The 16,546-nt window shown below is 40.6% G+C and overlaps 1 protein-coding gene across 2 annotated transcripts in view; it reads right to left on the minus strand.

Annotated features, from left to right (window-relative positions):
• Positions 1–16,253, minus strand: part of LOC132827122 (sarcoplasmic/endoplasmic reticulum calcium ATPase 2) — a 91,450-nt gene extending 75,197 nt beyond the window's left edge. Inside the window, exons 1-4 of one of the 2 annotated variants that reach the window (XM_060843624.1) lie at positions 15,644–16,251; positions 14,908–14,925; positions 14,731–14,813; positions 1,486–1,590 (exon numbers count right to left, since the gene is read on the minus strand). In XM_060843624.1, the coding sequence (XP_060699607.1) occupies positions 1,486–1,590; positions 14,731–14,813; positions 14,908–14,925; positions 15,644–15,761 (324 nt within the window). In that variant the 5' untranslated portion in view covers positions 15,762–16,251. Of the gene's footprint in view, positions 1–1,485; positions 1,591–14,730; positions 14,814–14,907; positions 14,926–15,643 lie in introns of both variants that reach the window. The other variant, XM_060843622.1, reaches the window with a different exon arrangement.
• Positions 16,254–16,546: the final 293 nt, after the last annotated feature.

A 16,546-nucleotide genomic window follows, 5' to 3' on the forward strand; every position in this document is an offset into this window, starting at 1 on the left:
CTTCACTCAAGAGTTGTGAATCTGTGGAATTCTCTACCACAGAAAGCTCCCAGTGCCAGTTTGTTTGATTATATTCAAGAAGCTGCTGAACCTGGCTCCTGTGGCTAAAGGGATCAAAGGGTATGAAGAGAAAACATGAGTGGGGATATTGAAATTGCATCATATCGGATGGCGGTGCAGGCTTGAAGGGTCAAATGGTACACCCTTGTACCCATTTTTCTAGGTTTCTAAGTCTTTGGAACACACTGCCCCAGAATACAGTTGAGGTGGGGTGATAGATTCTTAACCAACAAAGGAATCAAAAGATTGGTGGTGGTAATTTGGAATGTGGAGCTAAGGCCACAGATCATTTTTGGGCTCACGTCAAAACAGTCCCTCTTCAGTACCTACACAGGCACTGTATTCCAACTCTTCCGTCGTTACACTGACGACTGCATCAGCGCAGATTCCTGCACTGAGGCTGAACTGGAGCAGTTCAACTTCACCCACAACTTCCACCCCACCCTCAAATTTACTTGGTCCATCTTGGACACAACCCCACCCCCATCCCTTGACCTCTTCATTTCCATATCCTGCAACAGTCTCCAGACAGTTGTTTACTACAAACAGACTCCCATAAACTACCTGGACTACAATTCCTCACACCCAGTATCCTGCAAGAACTCCATCCCATTCTCCCAATTCCTCCACCGGATCTGCTCTGACAAGGAGACATTCCACTACCAAGCATCCCAAATATCCACCTATTTCGAACGTGACGTTCCTCCCTGTCATGCAGACAGCCCTACATTGCACCACCTCCATTCCCCACTCCACTGCTCTAAACCGCACACCCCTGAAACGCAATAAAGACAGTGTCCCCCCCCTCGGCCTCACCTACCAGCCCACCAAAATTCACATCCAATGCATCATCCTTCAATACTTCAGCCAACTCCAACTAGATGCCACCAAGAACATAGTTGAAAATGTGTTGCTGGTTAAAGCACAGTAGGTTAGGCAGCATCCAAGGAATAGGAAATTCGACGTTTCAGGCATAAGCCCTTCCTGATGAACATCGAGTTCTCCAAATTTCAAATATTCTCCCTTCCCATCTCCTGACCCCCTTTCCACTCCTCCTAGCCACCTACCGGACTCATTCCTCCCATGGACCAACCAGTCATGCACTCTACCTGCCTTCACCTATCTCCACTTCACCACCCTCTCCCATTAACCCCTTTATCTGCAGCTCCCCTTATACCCACCCCCAGTTCTGAAGGATTACACCTGAATGTCGACTTTTCCACCTCCTGCATTGCTTGCTGTGTATTCCCTGGCTGCCTACCTTGGATTCTAGCATTTGCAGTTTTTTTTGTCTTCTTCAATGACAAGAGCAGAGTAGAGGTTAGAAATGACCTACGCCTGCTCCCAATTCCTCTGCTCATGAATGCAATGCCAAAATATTCTTTTGTCGACTAAAGCTTTAGTTTACATAAAATGATAGCTTACCTGCCAAACTCCCACAATAGCATTTGCTATTAGAATCAATAGTATTACGAAAGGCTCCACAAATGCAGTTACAGTTTCTTCACCTTCTTCAAACCAGGCCAGAACCTAAAAAATAATCAAATAAAGTTTTGAAGTGCACAGCTCACTCAATAATGCAGTGATCTGCTCATAAACATGTGGTTGCATTTAAAATTGTTTTGGTGCATTTCTTACACAATTTGTCCATTGAGTATTTTCAGGCTCTGTATACCCTAGAGATTTATAGCATAGAAACAGACCCTTTGGTGCATCCATGTGGACCAACAATCATAAATTAATCTAGTCTCGTTTGCCAGCATTTGGCCCATATCTCCCTCAAAATCCTTCCATTCATACATCCATCCAGAAGCCAGTTTTTTAAAAAAAAGTGTTATTGGACCAGTCTCCATCACTCATTCCATACATGCAGTACCCTCAATGAAAAAAATTGCTCCTTTCTAAATCTGGTGCCTCTCACCTTCAACCTAAGTCCTCTAGTTTTGGACTCCCCTCACCCCAGAGAGAATACCTTGGCTATTCACCTTTTCCATGCCCCTCATGATTTTATAAACCTCTTAAAAAAAAAAGGTCACCCCCTCAGCTTCTGATGCTACAGGGAAAATAGCTCCAGCCTGTTCAGTCTCGCCTTGTAGCTCAAGCCTTCCAACAGTGTAAATCTTTTCTGAACTCTTAAAAAGATTACTGCACCAAAAAACAAGGCTAAATCTGCCCATCATGTCGGAATCATTTGAATACATAGCTGCCATTCTAACCTCATTTCAAAGTGTCTGGTCTGTAACACTGCAGTTTACAGTTCTTCCTTTTTAAAAAAAAGAGTTGAGTTTCTATTTCAAGCATCAGCAAAGTGTGTATATTGATTAAAGAGTCTCATCTTCACTCACTTTCTGTACATAAATACATTCAATGAATATCAACTTCAGTGCCACAAGCTCAAGGACTTGTAAATGAATCCTTTGAACTTTTGTAGTTCTATGTATTTTTAGGCTGCATTTTCATTTATACAGACCACCTAATTAAAATAATTGAAGTTATGAAAGGAGTATGGTGAATACATTAAATTTATAAAATCAGGTTCATTTGCAGATTCATTTACAAAAGGCCACCTTCATTTTGCTTCAGGCAATTACAAAACACAAGGTATAAAACACAAAGGTATAAACAAACATTCACGCTCAATTTACAAATTCTATTAAAAATGTGGAAATTAAGTTAAAAGCATAAAATCACAAAGCTTAGCAACATCTTGTGATGCATCAATAAATCAACTCACTATTGACATTTTAAAATTGGATGCCCTCTCAACTTGAAACCAAGATACAACAGATCAGTATAAAACTCAACATTCTATACGAGTTTGTAAGTCATAAAAAGCAACTACTTATTGATTTCAGCTCTAAATTCTTCAAACATTTTTACAAAATCACATGGATCTGGGCAAAACATGTATCAAATCTTAAATGAGAAAATGTCTTGGGGTAAAAACAGACACTGCAGTAGTCATTAAGTACCAAACCAAAAGAAACACCACCAGAGTTTAAAACTATATTTTAAACTGTTTTGGTGATCTTTTGCACTGAAGGGTAAAGAATTTAATGCTGGGGCATGAAACACTCCTTCAGTTATCACTTCACATAGCTTAAAAAAAACTGATTATTCTCAAAGATGACACCTATAATGCTTTTATATAATAGTGTTATGTTATATTGGGACTTATAATCTCAACAAAATTTCTAACATAGCTCCTGATAATCTTTGTCTAATGAGCCACAGTTCGATTTGAATTTGACACAGGATCGTGACTGTCACATACGGAATTCAATCCCAGAAGAATGGAAAGCCAGCTTACTAATTACCAGCATCACCTGTTTCTCTTGAAGAGACACTTCCAAAACAAAAAAATGTAAGCTAAATAAGAAACTCAGAAGAGAGGATTCCTGAAGATTAAGCCACATAACAGCAAGTGTCGCAAAAATATTACAAGTTCAATTTAGAATACTTTAGTTAAGTTTCTCTCATCCAAATATTCAAAAATGCCTAACATGAACCAGGCCTTCCCAGCAAGAGGAAGCAAACAGGCAAAATTACAAAGTCCCAACAACTTTGCCAAGCTTGCGAGACTTTGCCAACAACTTTTCTGGTCAAGGGTGATGTCATTCATGTACATAATGGGGAACACAAACATTAAATGCCAATGTTACAAGACTGAGGAACAACCACTCAAATACAGTGTGGTGAGGCACAGTGAAATGTATAATTTTATTGTGTTAAAGCACAAATCTCTGGAGAAGGAAAAAATTGATGAATCATACCAGGAGTAGGTCATGCATCAAAAGTAGGTCATAGCAAATGAGATCAAAGGAAAAAAGAGGAGAGAGATACATACAGCCAGATCCTACATAAAATACATGTTGAGGTTTTTTAGATTAGACTTACAGTGTGGAAACAGGCCCTTCGGCCCAACAAGTCCACACCGACCCGCCGAAGCGCAACCCACCCATACCCCTACATTTACCCCTTACCTAACACTATGGGCAATTTTAGCTTGGCCAATTCACCTGACCCGCACATCTTTGTGACTGTGGGAGGAAACCGGAGCACCCGGAGGAAACCCACGCAGACACGGGGAGAACGTGCAAACTCCACACAGTCAGTCGCCTGAGTCGGGAATTGAACCCGGGTCTACAGGCGCTGTGAGGCAGCAGTGCTAACCACTGTGCCACCGTGCCGCCCACTTACTGTAGCTTTGAGAACATTAAAATTACACTATGAAACCTTTAAAGTACAACTTCCAAGATACTATTCAACACAAAAAAAATATATTGACACACATAAGTCAAGTTTCAAAGATCAAATTTTTATCCAGGGTAGAGGCTCAGGGCTCAATTATGGCTTATGGAATAACTTCAAGCAGTTGCAATCCACTATTTCACTGCCAGGGTTGTCAGTTAGGAGGCTGTTCCCATAAACTCTGTCCCTGAAAGTAGTGATAAGAGCCAGAAATATTCTCAAGTTTGCATTGGGGTTTTGTACCTACCATACCTCCTTCACACTACTAAGCATCAGAACTGGGGATAAGTGTACATACCAGTAAGATTCCCATCCCCAATCACTCCACCTTAATAATCCTGCTCAGAGATGTTATTACATATCAGTGGAGCAGGTGGAACTTGAACCAGATCTCCTGCGAGGAGGCAAGTACAAAGTTAGATTTTGGCCAAGTCAGGAGTTGACTTCTGCATGAGAATGTTTTCACTTAGTCACAATACAAAACTGTTCAATTTATGCTCACACCCTCATGCTGCAGACCTAGAGACTTTTATACCTTCTACATGTGCAATCAGGATTCAATCACATCGTAACATCCCATGGCAGAGATCAAAGACAATTTAAAACAATAACCAGAACTAACCCTATCCCCAGATCACAATTTCACGGAAACAAAAATTTACTACGTGCACTACAGAAACCGATAGACTATTTTTGATTTTGAGCAAATACACAGACAAATTTGCACACTATTTTTATTAAAATCACAAGCACAAACTTTGTTTTATAAATAGACATCCCACAAACTATACATCCACACCACCCTCCCAGACAAATTTTTATAAAATGCTTTCTAGATCCATTTACTAACACAACTTCAGCATTTTTCCTGTTGCTTTGACTCCTAATCTTAACTCCCATCTCAGCCAGTGCAGTCGTTGACAGAAATGTGCATTTGTGATTTAATTGTTACTCGCGTTGAATCTGTAGTGTATTATATGAAACAGTTCCTTTCCTAATCTGATTTAATTAGAGGCTGAAGAGGAACATTCAATATATGTTTTATTTAATTCCAGGTCGATTGCTGATTCAACATTGCAAATAAAACAATGTCATTTGTGAATAACAGCTGTACCAAACCATTCATTTTTCTTTAATTTTTTTTTAGATACTTAACTAGATATAGTCAGAGTCATAGAGATGTACAGCATGGAAACAGACCCTTCGGTCAAACCCATCCATGCCGACCAGATAACTCAACCCAATCTAGTCTCACCTGACGGCACCCAGCCCATATCATTCCAAACCCTTCCTATTCATTGTTATGGTTCTGTTCGCCGAGCTGGGAATGTGTGTTGCAGTCGTTTCGTCCCTTGTCTAGGTGACATCCTCAGTGCTTGGGATCCTCCTGTGATGATTCCTCCAGCATTTATAGTTGTTTGTCTCTGCCGCTTCTGGTTGTCAGTTCCAGCTGTCCATTGCAGTGGTTGGTATATTGGGTCCAGGTCAATGTGCTTATTGATAGAATCTGTGGATGAGTGCCATGCCTCTAGGAATTCCCTAGCTGTTCTGTTTGGCTTATCCTATAATAGTAGTGTTGTCCCAGTCAAACTCATGCTGCTTGTCATCTGCGTGTATGACTACTAAGGATAGCTGGTCAGGTCGTTTCGTGGCTAGTTGGTGTTCATGGAGGCAGATTGATGCAGCTTCTTTTGTGTGTTGGGGTGGTTGCTTTTGTAGTTCAGGACTTGGTCTGTGTGTGGCTTTCCTGTATTTGTGGTGAATTCTCCATTAGGTGTTCTCTGTACCATCACATCTAGGAATGGAGTTGGTTGCCCTTTTCTTCCTCTCTCGTGAATCGGATTCTTGTGATTGTGGCGTTGATGATCTGGTGCGTGTTCTCTATTTGTGGTTTTAATGATTACAAAGGTGTCATCCACATATCTGACCCAGAGTTTGGATTGAATTTGCGGTAAGACTGTTTGTTCTAATCTTTGCATTACCGCTTCTGCTATGAGTCCAGAGATGGGCAAGCCCATGGATATGCCAACTTCCTTGACGTGATGGTACAGAGAACACCTAATGGAGAATTCACCACAAAAGATATACAGGAAAGCCACACACACACAGACCAAGTCCTGAACATTGAAAGCAACCACCCCAAAACACAAAAGAAGTTGCATCAAGACACTGTTCAAAAGGGCCACAACACACTGCAGTACACCAGAACTGTGAAAAGAGGAAGAACACCTCTACAATGTATTCGCCAAAAACAGATACCCGCGCAATTTCATCAACAGATGCCCAAGGGAAAGACAACGGAACGAGGACATGCCACAACCCAAAGGACTAGCCACACTACCATACATCAAGAGCATTTCCGAACTGACAGCCAGACTACTGCGACCACTAGGACTCATAACAGCACATAAACCAACAGTCACTCTCAGACAACAACTCACCAGAATGAAGGACCCGATACCCAGCATGAGCAAAACTAATGTAGTGTACAAAATCCCAAGCAAGGACTGCACTAAACACTACATAGGACAAACAGGAAGACAGCCAACGACCTGCATCCATGAACACCAACTAGCCACGAAACAACACGACCAGCTATCCTTAGTAGCCACACACGCAGATGACAAGCAACATGAGTTTGACTGGGACAACACTACCATTATAGGACAAGCCAAACAGAACAGCCAGGGAATTCCTAGAGTGCTATCAATAAGCACATCGACCTGGACCCAATATACTGACCACTGAAATGGACAGCTGGAACTGACAACTGGAAGTGACAGAGACAAACCACTATAAATGCCAGAGGAAATATCACAGAAGCACTTTGCAGGAAGCTCCCAAGCACTGAGGATGTCACCTAGACAGGGGATGAAACATCTGCAACACAAATTCCCAGCTCGGCGAACAGAACCACAGTAATGAGCACCCGAGCTACAAATCTTCTCACAAAACCTTCCTATTCCTATACCCATCCAAATGCCTCTTAAATGCTGTAATCGTACCAGCCTGCACCACTTCGTCTAGCAGCTCATTCCATACACATACCACCCTCTGCATGAAAAAGTTGCCCCTTAGGTCTCTTATTTCTTTCCCCTCTCATCCTAAACCTATGCCCTCTAGTTCTGGTCTCCCCGGCCCCAGGGAAGAGACTGTCTACTTATCCTATCCACACCCCTCATGAATTTGTAAACCTCTATAAAGGCCACCCCTAAGCCTCTGACGCTCGAGGGAAAACAGTCCCACAGCCTGTTCAGCCTCTCCCTGTAGCTCAAATCCGCCAACCCTGGCAACATCCTTGTAAATCTCCTCTGAACCCTTTCAAGTTTCACATTTGATGTTCAAACAAAATCAATGCCTTTATTCTCTTGAAGTACACATCTTATCCAAAAATATGTAAGATTTAATTCGAAGGCAGTTTTTCCAATGTAGAGACCACTCAAAACAATTCCATGAAGGTTTCACTGCTTAAATTATTGATATATTCCAGTTTAAATACATGATTAATCAAAGCAACAATAACAGTTGCACACAGAGCATATATGCCCTCTCCACCAAGTTTAAAAGGAGGCAAATACATCAGTGATTGCTCATACTGAAAAGAGCACAATCTACAAAACTATCAAGTGGATCCCTGAACACAATCATTTGGCAAACGGGTCATCACCAGGGCTTTAAAGATTCAGCTCGGCATGTGCAGAGAAAAGCACGCCACATTAGATCCTTCTTGCATACCTGGAGTCTCCCAATCCCCACCACACACTGCCCTCAAATAGTTGTTATGGTTGGAGAACACTTGCAATGTTCTTAAATAAGGTTTATTCCCATCAGCTCCACAATGTAGGAATCAGTGCTCTATGGGCTATTCCGAAGAGCACGCACACTGAAACATCAACTACCCGTCAGGGGATCATTATCTCTATGAATGGTTTTTTGTTGTTTACTTGAAACTTGTAGATTTTCCAGTTGTTATTGCTGTTTCAGAAAGTTGTGACCCAGTGTGCAGGCTAGCATATTCTACGGTCCAGAATTATGTGTAGATGGGTGGACTAAAGCAGCCACAAGAGTCATTAGGAAAGGACATTGTACCAAAAAGAGTCCCAACTGTGTAAAATCAGTAGCTTTACCAGGGAATGTTGATTATAAATATTATGCGGAATGGCAGTTGTATTGAAAACATCAAAGTACCACATGCCGTGCTGAAATAATGCCGAGTGCAATGCACTTTTGGTTTTGAGCAATATAGAATTTATTTTTATACACAGTAATTGGGGGTGGTGAGTTAATGTTCTGTTATATTGCACATTTAGACTACAAGTTAGTAGACTTTTTAAAAAAAAAATATAGAATTAGGGTTTGTCCCGAAGTGGTAAAAAAAACTCAGGAAGATTTACTTCCTAAAAAGGGAACATAACAAAAAGCAAAAAAAAACTTGTATAAATAATGGAACAGACCAACTGCAGTCTATTTAAATCCCTTCAACCATACAAGTACAATTCAACTGTGCTATCAAATCAGGTTATTGGAAGGTCTCAGTCATCCCAAGCACTATTTAAATCTGTAGTTAATTTAAAAAATGTTGCAGTATGACCCTAATACTTACTTCAAGAACAAATTAAACCCAAACTGTTGACAGAAAACGTACTTAACCAGCCATGTACAAAACTGTCTCCTGTACAGGAGAATTAATTATAGTCAGATAGCACTAACTGGGTAGCACCGTAATCCTGGCCTGAAACTAAAAGCTAGAACATAAAATGTGAAACGTTATTATTCTAGTTCATCTGTTAAACATTTTTACTACATTGTACCAAGTTACATCTGAAGTAAATGGATCACCTAAAAAAATAAAAGTATATGTACACACTGCCAAGAAGAGAAAAATGAGAATTTAAAGTGTAACAAAAGTTAATAAGTTTAGATGCTTCAAAAATATTAAGATATCAGTTCCAAGTCACCTGTCCCTGGGGAGGTGACAAAATAGGATTTTGCTACAATTATACAAGTGTATTTAGCCACGAATCTCAGAGTCAGAGATGTACAGCATGGAAACAGACCCCTCAGTCAAACCCATCCATGCCGATCAGATAACCCAACCCAATCTAGTCCCACCTGCCAGCACCCTGCCATATCCCTCCAAACCCTTCCTATTCATATACCCATCCAAATGGCTCTTAAAATGTTGCAATTGTACCAGCCTCCACCACTACCTCTAGCAGCTCATTCCCGACCCATACTACACTGTGAAAACGTTGCCCCTTAGGTCCCTTTTATGTCTTTCTCCTCCCACCCTAAACCTATGCCCTCTCCTTCTGGACTCCCCGACCCCAGGGAAAAGACTTTGTCTATTTATCCTATCCATGCCCCTCATAATTTTGTATGCCTCTATAAGGTCACCCCTCAGCCTCCGATGCTCCAGGGAAAACAGCCCCAGCCTGTTCAGACTCTCCTTATAGCTCAATCCTCCAACCCGGACAACATCCTTGTAAATCTTATCCGAACCCTTTCAAGTTTCACAACATCTTTCCGATAGGAAAAACAGAATTGCACACAATATTCAAACAGTGGCCTAACCAATGTCCTGTAATACCGCAACGCGATGTCCCAACTCCTGTACTCAATACTCTGACCAATAAAGGAAAGCATACCAAACGCCTTCTTCACTATCCTATCTACCTGCAACTCCACTTTCAAGGAGCTATGAACCTGCACTCCAAGGTCTCTTTGTTCAGCGACACTCACTAGGACCTTACCATTAAGTGTATAAGTCCTGCCAAGATTTGCTTTCCCAAAATGCAGGGCCTCGCATTTATCTGAATTAAACTCCATCTGCCACTTCTCAGCCCATTGGTCCATCTGGTCAAGATCCTGTTGTAATCTGAGGTAACCCTCTTCGCTGTCCACTACACCTCCAATTTTGGTGTCATCTGCAAACTAACTAACTGTATCTCTTGTGCTCACATCCAAATCATTTATGTAAATGACAAAAAGTAGAGGACCCAGCACCCTTATGGCACACCACTGGTCACAGGCTTCCAGTCTGAAAAACAATCCTCCACCACTACCCTCTGCCTTCTACCTGTGAGCCAGTTCTGTATCCAAATGGCTCGTGCTCCCTGTATTCAGAGAGATCTCACCTTACTAATCAGTCTCCCATGGGGAACATTGTCGAACGCCTTACTGAAGTCAATATAGATCACATCTACCACTCTGCCCTCAGATCTTCTTTGTTAATTCTTCAAATAACTCAATCAAGTTTGAGAGACATGATTTTCCACGCACAAAGCCATGTTGACTATCCCTAATCAGTCCTTGTCTTTCCAAATATATGTACATCCTGTCCCTCAGGATTCCCTCCAACAACTTGCCCACCACCAAAGTCAGGCTCACTGGTCTATAGCTCCCTGGCTTGTCCTTACCACCCTTCTTAAACAGTGGCACCACATTTGCCATCCTCCAGTCTTCCGGCACCTCACCTGTGACTATCGATGATACAAATATCTCAGCAAGAGGCCCAGCAATCACTTCTCTAGCTTCCCAAAGAGTTCCTGGTACATCTTATCAGGTCCTGGGAATTTATTCACCGTTACCCATTTCAAGGCATCCAGCACTTCCTCCTACAATCTGGATATTTTGCAAGATGTCACCATCTATTTCCCAACAGTCTATATCTTCCATATCCATTTGTGCAGTACAATTCTTAAGACACTGTTGGCAAATAATTTTTAAAAACCTGAAGTTGACAAAATTGTCTTCCCTCTACCTATTTTGCTTTTTGGCACAATGCACATCTTCCAGTCGGATAAACCTGCTATCAAACCTTCAACGCCTTTAGTACCCGACTGCTAGAAATTGAGGGGGGCTCCTAGGCACCTTTATCACCAATTTTCCTTCACTTTGTGCCTTCACTGTATTGAAGCCATTAGCAGATCGAACACAATAGATATAGTGCAATGCAGAAGAAATATTATCAATTTTAATCCTGGGCACAAAGTCAGAAGAATGAGGAAAGTTCAAATGGGTGAAAAGGGAAAACAATACAGGAGTTTTGAAGCATGAAACTAAATTTTCCCCCTAAATCACATTACTTCAAACTGGCATAGTTTCCCTTAACCACAGCACAAAAGCTCAGTTTCAGACAATAACCAATACAGACACTGCATGCAAGGGATGGTAAAAATGGATTAACTAATTTTAGGTCAAACATTTGAACTTAACTTGAAATCAGATGTGATACCTTTTCGTAGGCTGTGATACAAGGCCACATGTTTCAACTGGCAAGGACAGTTGAACCTTTAGGGAAGCAGGTCATTCCACAATCTCTTACTAGCAATCCATAGTTCTACTAAAGGAACTGACCCTTAACCTTAACCTAGCAGATACTATTACTGATGACCAGCTTTGACATGACTATAAAGTGAAAGAAAGAGTGCAAGACTGCTTCAACTCCAGCAGTTCTAGAAATAAATCGCTTGGTTTTCCATAATTTCTCTTTTAGTATAACTTTAGTAGGAACTAGGGCTATTTACTTCCCCAAATCCCAATTTTATTTGCTAACACTGCCAGCAATAATGCTGGCATTGCTGTTCATCTGTGTTTACCTGACTAAGTCCACGTAACTGATCAAGTTATTTAGTCCAGGTAGCAACAGATATTAACTGGTACCATGCTAACAGATCAGTTTCTTTTACATTGTTATGAACATTTTTAAAAATTACAGTTGTGAGCCATTAATCAGGATTGTAGTAGCCTTGTATTAGAAACTATGTTATGCCAATGCAAGTACACCACATACCATGATAGTATGCTGGCATCACAGTCCTGTGATAGCTGTTACAATAAATAGTATGTAGTACAGGAAGCAGTTAGGAAAGCAAATGGAGTGATATTTATTGCAGGGCAATAAAACACACAGACATAATCAAGGTACTACTGAGGCCAGACCTAAATTACTGTATGTAATTTTGGTCCCCTTAAAGGAAAAATATAAACATACATTGAGAGCAGCACAAAAGAATCATTGGGTTTACTTGCGATAGATGAATGTGATATCTTAAAAATTGGCCAGGCTGGCTGCTCCTTTGGAGCTAAGAATGAGAGACTGTCTCATAGAAATAAGAGAAAAATCCTAAAAGAATTTAACAAAATGGATACTGAGAGAGATTAGAACTGAGAGATGCTTGTAACTTTTATATTGGTACTAGCTCACTATTGCATTCAGAATCAAGGCTTTTAGTTTAGAAAAGCATTTTAGATTTAATGATCATTGTTTATTAAATCTACAGAATCTCTCTTCACTTACTATCACCAGCCCATCCCTCCTCTCTCCTCCCTTCCTCCCCACCCACATCCCACCACATGCCTTCCTCTAAGGGTCCTATATCGCAATCTCCCTCCTTTCTTAGGAGGCTGGAATCCTATTTCCATCAGACAACACTGCAGTCGGCTTCAACTGGAAAACTCCAAAGTACTCAGATAAGCCACAATGACTTGGGAAATGGTAGTTTTGTTCTCCTATCACAAATAACCCCTCCTGGAATTACCCAAATGTGAATACTTGATGTGGCAAGATTAACATTGAGCTCTTTTACTCAAGTGCTCTGCCAACACTCAGGATTTGATGAATGGCTACTCTTGGAGCATTTTAGAGGATGATCACACCCCCACCCCCTGCAATAAATTAGTTTTCTTCTCTTGGTCAGCACATTGATAAGTGTGATGCTTCTCAGCAACAAGTACTATAACCATCATGAAATATTTTCTTCCTTACAAAAACTAGCGATGACAAGCAGAACAAGTTCCCTGTAACATCTGAAAGTGAAACTAGACTCAAATTCTTTATTAGTTGAAAGTGCAACATAGTGCCACGCCCCTGTACAAATTGGACACATATGTACTCACACCATGTGTCTAACTTATATCTTGCATACTCAAAGCAATACTTCAACATTGAAACTTGTTTTCATTTATATGGATTTTCCAAGACTTTCCAAGCCGGTTTAGAAAGTATTGCATAGTGCACCAACTTCCTTAAACTCATGTAAGTCATGAACAGAGTGCAGCTTCAATTGTTTCCAATACATTTGTGCTTGAACCTCTTATGCATAGTCCATTATACCCAGATCATTCAGTGCAATGCCTTCCCTAAAATTATCTTGTCATGATTTACGCTCTCCATTAGGCTTTTACTTGAAAAAAACCCCAAAACTTCCTATGATATCTAAGGAGTATTCCCTCTTGAAGTGCTCTGGTAAATACATTACTATCTATTAAATCAAAGAAATAAATTTTTAAACCATAGTTGCTTAGAAATCATGTTTTGAAAGCATCATTTAGAATTTGTTGGATATTATTTCACGTTTGCTAATAAGATTTTTCCAAATACATACTTTAAAAGTCAAATTGCTGTTTCCCCATCCCCAGAAGTATTTACTAAACTGAATCTACATGACCTGAAATGAGTGATGAACATAGTAAAACTTTATCAACATTGACCCCTAATATTTTTTTTTAAAACACATTATTGTCACTCATGCACTTCAGTTAAACTTTAGCTCTTTGATTGCATCAGAGGATGCAACAATACCTCTGATACATGAAAACTATTGTTAATATCAAGTGGAACACTATTTCAAAAGAAATGTTTTGCCCATACCCAGATTAATTGCATACAAAGTATTAAATTTGCTTTCTTGCAAATAATTCCTGCTTTCTACTCAATTGTAACAATATAAAATTAGATTTTAAACCAAATTTAAATGAAAGGAGGCTATAACCAAGATGTCAGTTATTTCAGTGATTATTTTTGTTAGTGACATAAATACTCATGTATGTAGATATCCACAAAGATGGTACTTTACACCTCAAAGCAGCTATGGATAACTACTCGAAATAAAACTCAAATTTAGCAGAACATTTGTTACTCATACATGTGTCAGGAACATTTATTTCTGTCTGCCATTGGGTAACCATTACAACAAGTACAGCTACTGCAATCCATGTGTAACCCAATCCATGACCGAGCATTGTTTTCTATTATTGTCATGTCGACCCAAAACCATTTTAACTGGCATGCTATAAACCTTAAAAGTCAAGGAGAGATGAGATACCACATGTCCCCATGAAGGTCACTGGCCAAATTTGGTCAACAGAAGTGTATCATCTTTGCAGACATCAGTCTTACCCTCGTCAAAAAGCTGCAATTGTCACTTTCCTTTTATCAAGACAGACTGGACTAAAATACCACACACCATTCCAATCATGGTCAGTTAGTGCAAGGGTACAGATTAGTTTTCAGTGCACAGTACTCAATTTCTCAATAAATCCATATATAAAATATAAATATTGTACGTAAAAATAATCACCCTGGGAAGAAAACATGACATTGACATAACTTTGTTTGATTTAAAAAGTACTCACAAAAGATATACAAGCTGCCAATAGTAGAATTCTAACCAATAAGTCTTCAAATTGTTCTACCACAAGTTCCCACAGAGATTTGCCTGAAACAAGAGGAAGCTGTTAGTTCAACACTAAAAAATAATCACAACTCGGTATTCAAAACAATTATATAAAAGCACATAAGATCGACAATACCTTCTTCCGCAGGTAGCTCTGTTTTAACGAGTGGCGCCACCATGGAATATGCGAGAAAGAGAGAAAACTGCGTTAAAACACGCAAATACATCAGACTTCAAGACAATGACACAAAGTCAATGACACAAAGTCACTCTTGAAATAATATTTTTTTTTAAAAAATGACCACGAGTATCCCACGGTCATGATGCCATGAAGGGTTGTACACCTGAGCTCAAGTAAAATGCACAGGTTATTAAAGAAAAGGATATTAACCCAACTGACTGCATTACCATCGCTCCTCATCTTCGGGGATTACATTTTGGAGGACAAATTATAATATCTCCGCTGCAGGTTTAGCCAAACGGATGATTGGAATTCAGGTTCCAAGTATATGTAAAAGCATTTTTTTAAAAATGGGGCGGGGAAAAGAGAGAAGAGCAGAATATTTAGATTTGAGGATATACTGCATATCTCTCAACCACCACCCTCCACCCCCACCCCCGGCAAAGGAAACAAAATGTGACTTTCATACAATTTAAGATTCAGATATCGCGGTGAGTCAGCCATATTCGGTCTGCCTTACACAGAGATGCCGGCTTCATAGCTTGCAATAAGGCCTAATACTACAACAATGAACCGGGGGGGCGGGCGGGGGAAGAGAAGACTTGGGGAAGAGGCGATTGTGGTGAGAATAACGCGCGACACATCGAAACACACCAACAGCAATACCGACAGAAAGCATCACACCGCATACCGTTCGGTCCCCATCTGTCCTTGTGTTTCTTGACTTGATCCAAACTAAGACCCGTCGTCTCATTGACGTTAAAATAGGCTAGAACTTCATCCACAGTCTTTGTGTGCGCGCTCTCCATGGTTTCACTCCAGGTTTCCTTCCTTCAGTGTTGCGGGTTCTTGTCCACGGTGCAGAGAGGATTTCTTCCTCAGCAGAAACAAACTGACACACAAGGAAGATGCGGGGATGGAGAAAAGCTCGGAGTCAACCACTTCTATAGGAATTTTTTTAAAATTTATGTATTTTTTTTACAAAGCTCAACCTTTTGCTTATTTTTCTCCCTGTGGGTATAATTTAAAGAGAAATCCTCGCACTTTTTGTCCTCTCTGTCTTTGTTGTGGGTTTTGCCTGTTTAAAAGGTGATATGGACTGAAGAACCGCAGGACTGCGACACAGTGCTGCTACTCTCAAGGCGGTACAATAGCAGCGCGTCGCTCGACCCAAATGAATGTGTGCGAGCAGCTACCGGCAGCAGCACGTTTATAACCAGTTGAGTGGCAGGGGCCTTTCTCACGGCGAGACCTCGAGTGGCCGCATGTGGAGAGAGCTCATTGGAGCAGCTTACAGCCGTCAGGACCCCGCAGAGCCTGACGTCTCTCGGCGGCTCCTCCTCATGTTCCAGAGTTCCCGGGAAAAAGGAGGAGGGGAGGAGAGTTAATCCGGTTTGAGGAACCAGTGACGTCCAACTGTGAAATGCAAACTGGATCATTTGTCCCCAGGATTTACCCACACTCGTGATGAAACAGAGCTTAACGATCAATTTTTTTTTATTTTTAAAAGTGTATATATGTGGAGAATTTTTCACACGACCTAAAAAAAAGTTTCAGAACTTCTCAACCTGCTCTTTCTTTGTGCAACAGGTGT

Source organism: Hemiscyllium ocellatum, chromosome 24, assembly GCF_020745735.1.
Source record: "Hemiscyllium ocellatum isolate sHemOce1 chromosome 24, sHemOce1.pat.X.cur, whole genome shotgun sequence".
NCBI lineage: Eukaryota > Metazoa > Chordata > Chondrichthyes > Orectolobiformes > Hemiscylliidae > Hemiscyllium > Hemiscyllium ocellatum.